Genomic DNA, 12,884 nt, shown 5'->3' on the forward strand with positions numbered 1-12,884 from the left:
AGGAGAGGGGATGCTGTGGACACTCAGGGTCTGCCCAAGGAGCTGTGAAGCCCATTTCTGCAGTCCCAGAAGGCCAAGGCCTGGAGACCAATCAAACTGATTGGTCACAAAGCATGATGTGGCATGCTTCGTGCTTCTACCAACCGGCAGGCTCTATTTCCAGAGCTGCATGAGATACTACACATCAAACCAAGGGCCATCAATCCAAATGCCCACAGGGTACAGGGTACAGCAGGTGATCGAGGGATGGAGTCACACACAGGACAGCAGGAAGTGGTAGGCATCGAGGCAAACTAGAAACACAGGTCCTGTATCAGGTTAGGGCTAGAATATAAACCCAGAATTGCACAGCCTTGGTTTTTAAGGTGAAGACAGAAACCCAGCTTTGTATGTATAAATATCTGAGCTTCAATGGCACCAGTGAATCTTTAAAAACACATAGGAGCCCAATACCTGAGTTAGGAGAGGCCACCACATTCAGTTTGCAGTTGCCAACAAGGCCAGGGCTAAGCTCTGCCTTCCAGGCCTGGGACTTACCTCTGTCGGGAAAGCTCCTGTCTTGGTGGTGCCCAGGAAGAGAGCGTGCACTACTTCCCTCCGGTCCCCTCTCATCTGTAATAAACCAGCTCCAGGGGCCCCGCAGGCAGCAATCTGTCCATGGCTCAGCTATACAACTGCCTCTGAGGCCTGGTGCTATGCTGATATTCAGGCCCAATGTCCCGTAGGGACCAACCCAAGCCAGGGACCCCAGGGAACCATGTCATCACCTACCGCACATGACAGGAGTAAATACGGCCATGCCTTTGTACTGGTGCTTGGAGATGGTTTTGCTCAGGATGAGGCCTCCCAAACTAAGGAGAAAGCAAACACCAGTCACATGAGCAGACCCAGCGCCCCGAGAGCCCCACCAGCCTTCTCTGCACAGACAGTCCACTGGTCTGCTCTCCCGGCCTCAGCTTTCCCTCACCCAAAACATCTGCGACAGCCCAGTGGGCCTCCCCCAGATCCTCTGCCCAGTTTTCCTATCGTTTTTTAGAGTCTTGACTGTTGCAGTAGGCCCAGCAAATGACAACCCATTACAAAATAAGTGCACGGCTTCAGGAGGCTATGCAGCTGGCTGGGTTCCCTCGATGGATGGCTCCCAACCCATGACTGGGCTGGGCTCCAGCAGGAAATACAACCTGCACAGAATCACGTCATGACCCTGTTCTCAGGAACTCCTGCAGCAAGACCTTGCTACCACCAGCCACTGCAGTTTAGCAAAGGTCTTCCCAGCCCTTGGACTTCTGAGAACTCTGGGGAAAGTAGATTGATTAGAACAGGAGCCCAGGAAGCTTTTGGAAGCAAAGATAATCTGGACCACAACCTCTTTTCCCTGAGACTCATATTAAAACTATTTAACAGAATGGATACAGGGGACCCCATCAAAGGCTTCTAGCGGGAAAGGGGCCTTGAGAGTGAGCTGGAGTAAAGCAGAGCTGGGCTCCCCTAAAGACTTTTAAAGCCCACAGGAAACTAACTCCACTGTCCTCCAGACTCCAGTAGTAGCCATGGTGTGGACAGTGACCAGAGTTAGCTGTCACGGTGAGGCTGTCACGAGGGGCCCTGCAGTCTAAGCAGGGGTCTAGGCCAGCCCTGGACTGTGAAAGCCTGTGTCCCACAGCACTACAGTGTGGTGGGTTCCTGGGGCTGCAGAGATGTGTCTGACCCCCAGACTGGCCCGTGGTGCTGGGGACTGTAAACACGGCGGCTTCTGTGAAAATGAGTGAGGTCTGGGACTCAATGAGAGTACAGTTGGTGCTCTCCAGTACTGGGAGTTAATGCACGAGCCCAGGCTCCAGTCACCCCAGACTGAGGCTCTTTCGGGAGAGAAAGCAGCAGTGCGGGTTCCTTACTCAGGCTCACCTGCTGATGACCATGGCAAGGATGATTGGAAACCACCCGAACTTTAGGATCTTCATGACTGGGGGGTTCTGCTTGGCGATGAGGACCCACAGGGGGATCAGAGACATGAAGCCGATGCAGACCAGCGGGGTCAAATACCAGGTGTCTGAAACAGAAAGGGGATACAGCTCATGTGGCCAAGGCCTGGCCAGGGTGGGGCCTGGATTTCCAGGCAAGGGTGGGCAAGGAGCCAAGGACAGGGAAGCCTGAGGAGCCACTTCTACCCTCGTTGTTTGGGATGGACAAGCCTACCACACCTTCCAAGCATTCTTCACTGTCCCATTAAGCAACTGGAGAAGGTCCTCTCTGTCTTCAATCCACCTTTGCTTCTCAGTTGTTTGCTATTTTCCACATATAATGTCCTGTCAGCCAATACTACAAGGAGGAGTGATCTACAGGACAGTGACCACATGACAGCTATTCCCCTCTCCTTTCATGTTCTCCACACCCTGCTTCTACACCAGGAGTGAGCCAGGGCATGCACAGGCGGCTGCCCAAGGTGCACAGTAGCCGCCAGTGACCGCTGGGGCTGTGGAAAGTTTATCCAGGTGCACGCGACCAGCCCTCTCCTGGCTGAGGCCATCTAAGGTGAGGAACTTGTTGCTGTCTCTCCTAGGGCCTGGGTCAAGGTCCGCCTGGTAGCTACTCATGTCCATGTCACCACTGCGAACGGATACAAGGCTGGTGAAGACGGACTGGTGTCTGGATCAGTGCACTGCTATCCCGGGCCCAATGTACTCAGCCACTTTTGTGTTCACTCCCTTCCTTCCTTGTACTCTGTATGTGGCTTTCACCATTCAGTACCACAGAACACCACTGGCTTTCTCTAGGACCACCTTCACAGCCTCCCAGGGGCGGGCTCAGGGCGTGCACAACCTGGCTGCAAGGAGGCCCAACGCTGGGGCTCACAAGCACGGTTTGTGTCCTGTGCACTCCGTGGAAAGTAACGTTAGGAACATTCCCCTCCTTCTTTCCCTGCACTGTACAACCATGGCCCATTCCACGGGTGCCTAAGAATGCCGACAAAGTATTCACGGTGGGCATGACTGTCCCTTGTGCCTCCCCAGGAGACAGGAGGCAGCCCCAGCAAGTCTCACGCACTCAGACACAGCGGCCTGTGGGAACATCTCCTTACAGGACACTTGGAAGTGCGGTCCAAGTTTTCCCTAACTGCCCACAAGTCAGCACCAAGGTTCTGCCTCACACTCTTCCTGGTATGGTAACACACACTTCCTGTGTGGAGCTGCATCTTCTCCAATGCCCCTGGCAGGTGAGACAGTCGACTCACTGCTCAGGCAGTGAGGACAGCCCTTCCAGGCCGGGCTCAGTGACTCCCGAATGCAACACAGAGATGTCTATAGGTTCACGATGGTGACTAAATGTCCAGACCCTAAGTCGTGTGTTAAAATAAGCATATGGGACAGTAGGGGTCAGAAAGAGGATGTGGGGAAGCCTGGAACTCTTATTTGTTTTACAAACCAAATATGAGTAATTAACTCCTATGAAAATCTTGGCTTAGAAGTAAAGTATCTTAAAATGATTCCTATAGATCATGTCACCCACTCAACGCGGAGACTCTCTCACGTGACCAGGTATCACTGGTAGCAGGCAACACCCAAGAGGGTAGGCAAGGAATCACCCCAGAGCTAGAACAGAAAGGGTCCCAGGTACCTTACTGTGTTATCTGTCTGCTTCAGTCACCAGCATGTAAAAGTGGGGTGATCCCTGGGTCAGCAGTTCCACAGGAAATTGACAAATCGGAGATTTGATGAGGCTGTCCCTATTGTCAAGCGCAGCGCCTTCAAAAACTGTCACTGCATGTCCCTGCTCCCCATTGGTTTCTCCTTGGAGGGCATATCAAGTGGTCAGAGCAGCCTGAGGCCCTCTCCTTGTGTTTCTCTGTCCTAAAAGTGGAAATTAACCACCACATGTCTGTTGAACTTGAGCTGCTCATTTCCCCTTTACCAAGGGCTCTCCAGGACACTCTGGATCTGCTGAATGACCTCAGGCTTGCCCCCTGCAGAAGGAGGAGCTCTGATTCTGCAACATTACCCTAGGTTTCTTCCTATGGGAACAGAGGCCTGATGTGAATGCCACGGCTGGGTGTCCGAGTTCCCACTCAGCTCGGCCTTACTGGTGACCTACCTGAGACCCCTCCTCCCTGAACCCCTCCCTACCTTTGTGTCTATAGAAGAAGCTGCTAACCAAAGCCAGAATGGACAGTGTGATGAGGTCGCCCAGGCTGGCTGCGATGGGTGTGGCAATGTTGTCCGGGTTGATCCCCAGTTTTCGAGCGCCAACCACTATACAGACCATCAGCACTCCTGCAGAGAGAGATGAAGGACAGGAGACTAAGTCCCAGGGGGTAATTGGCCCTGAGAAGGCCCAGTGGCCGAGGGGTCTCTGGCCTGGGAGAGGACACCAGCAGGTGGTGCCATTGCTCCTATCTCCAGGAGCTGGGACATACAGTGCTCAGAACAGGGCTTTTACAGACCAAAACACCAGGGTCTAGGTGGACGCTGGGGTTCACACAGGGTGCTGCTCACCCAGGGCGAAGGCTGCGAGGAAGGCGGTGAGGACGCTGCTGGCACACAGCAATGCCACCCTGGCCAAGTCCAACTCCTCTCTAGACATAGCACCCAGCAGCAGGGCAGCCACTGCGGCCAGAAGCCCCACGACAGTGGCCTGCACCTGTTGAGGCAGAAATGAGTCACATGAGAGAGTCTTTCTACCCACTGCCCATCCTCCCTGCCCTCCACTAACCCTGTCCTTGTGAAAGGGGACACTGCTGCTCACCGCTGCTCCTGTCCTTCACATCTGCATCTGTCGGCAGCCCTCTGCACCATGGAAGACAGACCCCAGCACCTCCCTTCAAGCTGCTTCCCTCCATTCCCTTGCTAGACACCACCTTCCACCGCAGCATCACAAGCCTGGGATCCAGGCCGCGATCAGGAAGCACCAAGCTCCTGCTCACAGTGCCACTCTCAAGCCGCTGAGGCCTCCGCCCACACACTCGGCCTCGGTCTTCTGCCTGTCCCTCCTCAGCACCCGCCCTGTGCACTGGGGTCCCCTTATCAGCCCATCTCCACCCTGCAGAGCACTCAGCTCTGTGGCCGCGCAGATCCTCGCCACCAGGTGCCCGATCTGAACCTCAGTAATGGAACCCCTGCTTCAACATGTCTGAATGCAAATATGTTACGTTATTGAAAAAGGCTGACAGAAAAAGAGCCATCCATGCTCTTGAGTGAGAAGAGCTAGTTTCAAAACCAGTCTCTTTAATTCCAATAGAAGTCTCCACAGGATTTTTCATGGCACTTGATGAGGTGTTTTGAATGTCACAAAAACGAGTGAGCATGTGAGAACAGCCAAGATGTCTAGAGAAAGAAGGCCAAAGAAGCTGGGGCACATTCATCGTCAGAATTACGTTAAAGCTATAGTAACAACAGCAGCGTAGCTCTGACAGCAACAGACAGCTCGGCAGGTCGCAACAAAGCCCAAGGACACAACCGTGAATATAAGAAATTTTAAAATGTGATATATGAAAATGTAGCCATGAATACATGAGATTTTAATACGATACACAGAGCACTTCAAATCACCATGGAATGGGTGAATGCTGAATAAACAAGGTGGAGGAAACTGAGTATCAATGCCTGGGGAAAACACGGGTTTCTACTTCACACCAGTCACACACACACAAGTGGGGGAAGGACAAGCCAAGGGGTGTGCACATCCCTGCTCAGCCCAAGGCAGGGCGAGTGGGATGCGCTGGACATGAGGCTGCCCAGTGAAGCAAGGATAGCCCGCTCCAGAAGAAGGGGACCCACCAAGCAGGAGGTGCCATCAGCTTGGGGAAGGCCACTGGGGGGCCATGCAAAGGAAGGGCTGAAAGCAGTCGGAAGGACACAGAGATTTACAGTCCTCAGTCAGGGGAGAAGGTGGAGCAGGGCTGGACCAGACAAGACTCTGAGGTCCTCAGAGAGGCTGGCTGAGAGTGAGGGTACGGGGAGCAGCTGAGGGCACTAGTGGGCTTAAGGACCAGTCACGAGCATAGCTGACATGATTGCGGGATGGCCAGGCATTAGTCAGCTTTCCATCAACTATCACAAAATGCCAGATATAATCAGTTTATAGAGAGAAAAGGTCTACTTTGCCTCAAAGTTTGAGAGGTTTGAGACTCTCCAGACCATGATCAACCGGCCTCACTGCTCTGGCCCTGTGGCAGGACATCACAGCAGGAGCATATGGCGAAGCAAAAGTGCTCACTTCATGGCCAGGAAGCAAGACAGAGTGAGGAGGGGCCTGGGGTTCAACACTTCCTCCCAGGAGCACACCTTAGAGAACTAGCTACAGCTTCCCAACAGCGCTGTGGGCTGGGACCTTGGTTTACTGCAGCCATGTTTGTAATGGATGTGAAAGCCCTAAGCTGTTAGAACCTCACTGCAACCCATTTTACAGAGAATGAGGTCCTCTGGCCGGGTGACTTCCAGAGGGAACTGTCCACCATCACACTGGACTGAGTCGGGGGCCTTTAGAAGAGATGAATGCAAGAGGGAAAACAATGAGGCCAAATGCAGCTATGCTGCTTGGGGGATGCCTGTGGGGCCGGCAGATGGAGATACTCTGTTAGATGGAGGGGCTCTCAAATCCAGGAGGGTTATGGCGAGTGTCACTGGTGGACAGGGACACAGAGCCTGGCCCAAGGCTACCAGCTGACAGGTAATGGGCTGTCAGATCTCAAGAGTCCACTTTTCTGGTGATGTTGCAGGCTGCTCCAACCCAGAGAGACCCAGCAGGGTTTAGGGTAGAGCAGCTGATAAAGTTAGGTTCACAACCAGCCTTCCTTCTTGCCCCTGAGATAATCTCCTCACCTCCCCCTGCCCTCGTTCTCCCAGGCGTAAAGCTCAGTATTAAGGTCCCTCAATGAGAACTTAGCTCCAAGAGGACCAGGAGGAGGTACAACTTTGAGAGAAGCATGAAGCACTCAAAGGGCTAAGAGGATCTCTCGGAGGCTTATAAGAACTGGCAGCAAGAGTGGGGCCAGGAGGAACTTCCATGCACGAAAGATCCACCAACCTTCCAGGAAGGTTAAATAAAGTCACATGGAAAAAACTCAGAATGTTATCAATTGGCAGAACGCCAGTGACGTTGGAAAGAACAGTTTGAGTCAGAAAAGTGAGAAGAGAAAGAAACCTGTTAGCATGTGCGCAGGGAACCACCAAGTATAGGTGGCTCTTTTAAGAATTTGGTTTGGAAAGAAGTGGGTAGAGAAGCAGAAGGAATCTTCGGTCCCAGGAGAGGCAGCCCCCTCAGGTGCCACGTGGCAGTGCCCAGAAGGTGGGCTGAGTCCCCAGCAGCCGCAGGAAGGGGGCCAGGTAGACAGAGGACCGTATGTCCTCAAAGTTCAGCCCAGAGCGCTGAGACAAGGGCTCACACGGCCCCTCCCCCTTCCTACCTGGAATGGTCCCCACCGCAGATTACGAAGTGGAGAGTCACCTGAATGAGGGCGAGGTTGCTGCTGATGATTCTGAGTTTTTCCTGGGGGTCATCAATCTGTCCGGTGTTGGCCTAGCAGGAAGAGAAAGGGACAGAAGGTAAGTGTGGCTGGGCAGTCCAATCCATCCATCCTAGAGCAGAGGCCTCTTAAGAGAGAAATCAAGAAATACCATTTCACCAACTTCAGAACAAATGAGGCTGCTTGGCTTTCTAGACAGCAACTTGGTCTCTTCTGACTGGTCTGAGGGACAACAGTAAGGACACAGTCCCCTTGAGAATGGGAGGGGTGTCAAGGACCATCCTCTAGGTGCATGTGTGAGCACATATGCACATGTGCAGAACATGTGCGTTGCTCACGGTTTCAAGGCCATCTCCAACTCTCAAGCTCACACCTGGACTCAGGTAAGGCTTCCTACTGTGAAAGGTACAAGGCAGTTATTGGGCCCCGGTCCCCATCACCTACAGTTCCCTTCTCTCCTTTGCAGCTGGCCCTGCCTCAATGACCTGGCCCTGCACATCCTTTGCAAAAGCAAGCCATTTAAGAAATGCACTGTATGTTTCTTCTCTCTTAGCATAAAAAATATAATCAGACTTTCTCTCTTAAAAGTGGTAGCTGTCCCCTAACGGCACAGTAAAAGCCAGCAAAACAATATATGTTTCAATGCACATATATTTTTTTGTTTTTTTTTTTTTTGTTTTTTTAAGATGAGGACTTCCTTTGTAGTTTAGGCTAGGCTTGAACTGCTTGTGTAGCCCAGGCTGGTCTTGAATTTATGGTAATCTTCTTGCCTCAGTCTCCTGAGTGCTGGGATTACAGGCATGCACCACCATGCCTGGCTCCTCCTAGCGCCTTTTCACTTAGTTAAATTTCTGAATTCTAAGGGGGTAAAACTATAAAGATGTGGCTACTACTAACAAATGTGGTGATCACTTTTCTCCCCTTCCCACAAAGCACAGCCCAGGCCCAAGACGTACCACATAACTAGAGCCAGGCCTTGGTCTATTGCTTCAGGCAGATGGAAGAATCTCACCTCGGTGTCCTCATAGGAACAAGGTAATGAGGTGGAGCAGAGACTACGGCAGCCCCTGTGAGGCCAACAGGCTCATTTCTCTTTTACGGGCCACAGCAGGACCATGTGTTCACTGCACTTGTTTGCTGTTTTAACTCACATTTGCTATTAACTGGCTGGACCTTGGTCCTGGATCCTAGCAGATACGGTGACTGCTGTTTCCACATATGAATCACAGCACACTTGCCTTCCTCAAGGTATTCTATTTGCAGCAGCTGTAAAAGAGCTAAAATAAATATTCAGACCTCTGACTACAGCCCTCATGGCAGCCCAGCTTTTACTCTGAATGAAAGCGCTCCCCAAGTTCATCACCACCACCTAGGCGCACATTACTAAGCAAAGGCTGAACAAGAAAGGGAGGGAAATAGGAGGCAAAGAAGGGAGGGTTGAAGGGTGGGGAGATTTACAGAGGAGAGGAAGGGCAGACACCAGAGGGAAGAGAGGCAAGGAGCCTCTCCAAAGGAATAATGGCAAAAACTGCCCCAGGGCAGAGGAAAGCGCCAGCTATAGAAATATAAGATGAGGAATGAACTCAACAAGGATACAACCAGAGTCTCACACTGAGCCCTAAACATGCTGTTCAAAGTCAAAAACAATTTTGAAAGCCTCAGGAGACAGCAGACTCAGCACATACAAACCCTTCTTAAGATTACCAGAGGATTTTCATTGGAAATGTAAAGGTTAATTTAAAGTACTGGAAGAAAGAAAAGTCAGCTAGGAATTCTACATCAAAAATATCCTGCAAAAATAAGAGAAATCAAGACACTTCCCTACAAACAAAGGCTGAGGACTCAGCGTCACTGTATCTGCCTCCCATGGAATGCTGAGTCCTTCAAGTTGAATGAAATGAAAGGATGGCTGAGGAGAACTTCAGGCCAAATAAAAATAGGAAGCTCAGCCAGGCACGTGGCACACTGCAGGAAGTAGAGGCAGAAGGATCAAACTGTCAAGACAAGCCTCGGCCACTCAGCAAGACCCTATCTCAAACTTTTAAACAATCATTTGGGGATGAAGTTCCCTGCAAGTTCCCTGCAGGAGTTCTCGAGTTCACTCCTGCAAAAAATCAGTACTGCCAAAAAACCAAAACCAAACAAAACAAAACCTCCAGAAAAGGTAAATACACACATTTTAAAAACATTATAATTTTCATTCATAATCACAGTCTATTACAGGATTTGAAAGACAAAAGCATAAAATAATTATAAATGTTTAAATCCACTTTAATGGTGACAAGATGTAATTTGGGACATCAATAACATAGAGGGGGAGGAGAGTTACAAAGGACTAACATGTTTTAATGCAATTTAAGTTAAACTGGTATCAGTTTAAAATAGACCATTATAACTTAAGGATTTTATATTAATTCCCAGGGTGATCACAAAGAAAACACTTGTAGACTATCAACAAAGAGATATAGAGAAAGGAATCAAAACATTACTGGGAAAAAAATCAACTAATCACAAAGCCAGGAAGTAGGAATATGAGACAAAAAAGAGCATAAGACACAGAAAACAAAAACGGCTATAAAAATCCTTACTTATTAGTAATGAGTTTATATATAAACAGGCTACATTTCCCAATTGAAAGACACAGGCTGGCAAAATGAATTAAAAAACAAAAAACAATCTAACTATAGGCTATCTATAAGAGGCTCAGTTTACTTCTAATGATACATACAAGTTGAAAGTAAAAGGATAGAAAAAAATTCTCCAAAAAAAAGTGACCAAAGAGAGCAGCGGTGGCTATAGCACCATCAGGCAATACAGATTTTAACTCAAAAACTGTTATGAGACACAAGGGTCAAGTCACTACAATGGAACAACTACAAATTACAAATACACATACACCAAACATCACAGCTCTTAAATATATGAGGCAAGTACTGACAGAAGGAAGAAACAGACAATTCTAGCTGAAATTTACTACCCCTAGAAAAACTAGACAGAAGATCAGTAAGGAAAAAGAGGATTTAATTGACATTATAGACCAACTGGACCTATAAACATACAGAATATTCTATCCAAAAATAGAAAAGCAAGCATTTTTATCAAATGAATGCAGAACATTTTCCAGAACAGATCAGTGAAACTAAGAAGCTATAGTAGATCAAAAATTGGTGTTAATATATTTAATTAGTTTGAACAATTTTTTTTTTGGTAGTGGGGCTTGAATCCAGGACTATCACACTGAGATACATTCCTGATCCTTCTTTTTAAATTTTGAGGCAGCGTCTCACTAAGTCACTGAGCTCAGTAGGGTCAAATGTGAGATATTTTTGCCTCAGCTTCCCAGAATCCTGGGGTTATAAGCATATGCCACCATGACTGGCTCAAAATGATACTTTCTAATCAGCAGAAAATTAACCTAGAAATTAGTAGTGGAACAACAATGGGAAAATTCGCCAAATATGTAGAAATTAAACAACACAGCCTTGAGGAATTAATGGGGTGAAGAAGTCACAACAAAAACCAGAAAATATCTTGAAACAAATTAAAATGAAAACAAACACACCACAACTTATGAGCTGCAGTGAAGTTTTAAAAGGGAAATTTATAGCTTTACACAATTACATTAAAAATAAGAAAGACGTCATATCAACCATATAAACCCACACCTAAACTAGAAAAAGAACTAACACAAAGCTAGCACAAGAGATAATAAAGCTTACAGCAGGGAGATATTAGAAGGCTGGGCAGGAATCAGTGAAACTAAGAATTAGAATTTACAAACTTTAGCTAGATAAAGGAAAATAAAGAAGATTCAAAAAACTATAATCAGAAATAAAAATGGAAGCACTGCTACCAACTCTATAGTAAAACACAAAGGAATGTAAGAGAGTACCAAGAATAACTTATGTCAACAAGTTGGACAGCCTAACTGAAGTGTGTAAATTCTTAGAAACACACAATCAGTACTAAAGTATAAGGAAACAGAAAATATGAACCAATCAAAAACTAGTAAGAGAGTGAGCAAGTGCTCCAAGAGCTGCTGGTCCCGTGGATTGAGGCCGTGCTTTACTCCCACCGCCATGGTTCCCAGCTGAAACTCATGGAGAGAGTCAGGTATTTCCCATCAACTTCCTGGGGGCACAGCGGGTGACCCAGGACCCTGCCGCTATTACGGTCTGAGTCTCTGCCCTCCCTGCACCTGTGGTAGACAGGAGGTCCTCACTCAGAAGCCCCAGGAACTGCTCTCACCGAGGTTCCCGTGTGGGCCCTCCTTGCGCAGGCTGTGTGCTGAGTGAGCGAGTGCTCCAAGAGTTGCTGGTCCCACGGTTTGAGTCCATGCTTTACTTGTGCCTGGACCCCACGGGGGGTTGCAGGCACTGGCACTCTGTGATTGCTGCCGGTCCAGCCCACATCTGGTTCCTGTATGTGTCCCGAACTGACTGGAGACAATGAATCAGGTGGTTCACACTCTGTCAACCCTGCAGTTTGTGTCTGAGTTTTGCCTGTACCCTAAACTGCCTGGGGACGTAGGTCCACTGGACTGGGATTGTCACACCAGTGCAACTCGAATCTGGGCCATGCACATTCCCTGAACTGCAAAGGGACGCTGGATCAGATGGTCTGCCATCAGCTGACACCAATGCCTGCACCTGAGACCTGGGATAACTAGATACAAATCAACAACTGCCGGAAAACCAGAGACTAAGTAGAGCTTCTCAGCGGAAACTGAGGGGTAAACCTGACCAGCAGGAAAACTAGGGACACTAGTGGCCTTTGCTGTGTAGCCACTGAAGAGGGAAACTGAGCTTTCTGTAGCCGGTATCAAACATGACAAAACGAATGACTAAAACACAATCCCAGAACTCCACCCCACTCAGAACAAGTCCAGGAGACATTGACATAGCACAGCTTGGTAAACACATGCCTGAATTAGTTGAAATGATTGCAATGGAAGTAAAGAAACAATTCCATAAGGCCACAGAAGAGATGAGATCAGAAATAATCTCTCAGGCAAAAAATGAAATGACAATAATAATGAAAGAACTGCTCAAAATGTATGAAGAAGAAATGTGTAAGAAAATAGAAGAACAAAGGCAAGGGACAGAAGCATTAAATGAAAAATATAGAACGCATGAACCAGATTCAAAGACACTTCCAGGAAAACAAAGCTTCCATTGAAAGCTGCCAAAACTGCTTGAATGAAGCTGAAGATAGCATCTCAGACTTTGAAGACAGCATGGCAGCTAGCAACCATGAAAGGATCTTGTAAAATCAACAAGGATCCAGGAAAAGTCAATTCAACAGCTGCAAGATGAGGTAAAGAGGAATAATGTATGACTTATAGGAGTCAATGAAACAGCAAGAGGCAACACAACTGACATAAAAAGAATATTTGCAGAAATAATAGCAAAAAATTCCCCAAGTA

General features: G+C 48.4%; 1 protein-coding gene across 5 annotated transcripts in view; it reads right to left on the minus strand.

Moving 5' to 3' along the window:
• The window catches only part of Slc41a3 (solute carrier family 41, member 3), a 57,688-nt gene that overhangs the window by 9,620 nt on the left and 35,184 nt on the right, over window positions 1-12,884 (minus strand). For all 5 annotated transcript variants that reach the window (XM_013513732.1, XM_005383826.2, XM_005383827.2 and 2 more), the window contains 5 exons: window positions 7,441-7,512; window positions 4,491-4,635; window positions 4,122-4,268; window positions 1,906-2,050; window positions 772-851 (listed from right to left, as the gene is read on the minus strand). In XM_013513732.1, the coding sequence (XP_013369186.1) occupies window positions 772-851; window positions 1,906-2,050; window positions 4,122-4,268; window positions 4,491-4,635; window positions 7,441-7,512 (589 nt within the window). The remainder of the gene's footprint in view (window positions 1-771; window positions 852-1,905; window positions 2,051-4,121; window positions 4,269-4,490; window positions 4,636-7,440; window positions 7,513-12,884) is intronic.

The sequence above is a fragment of the Chinchilla lanigera genome, unplaced genomic scaffold, assembly GCF_000276665.1.
Source record: "Chinchilla lanigera isolate Chin_1 unplaced genomic scaffold, ChiLan1.0 scaffold00020, whole genome shotgun sequence".
NCBI lineage: Eukaryota > Metazoa > Chordata > Mammalia > Rodentia > Chinchillidae > Chinchilla > Chinchilla lanigera.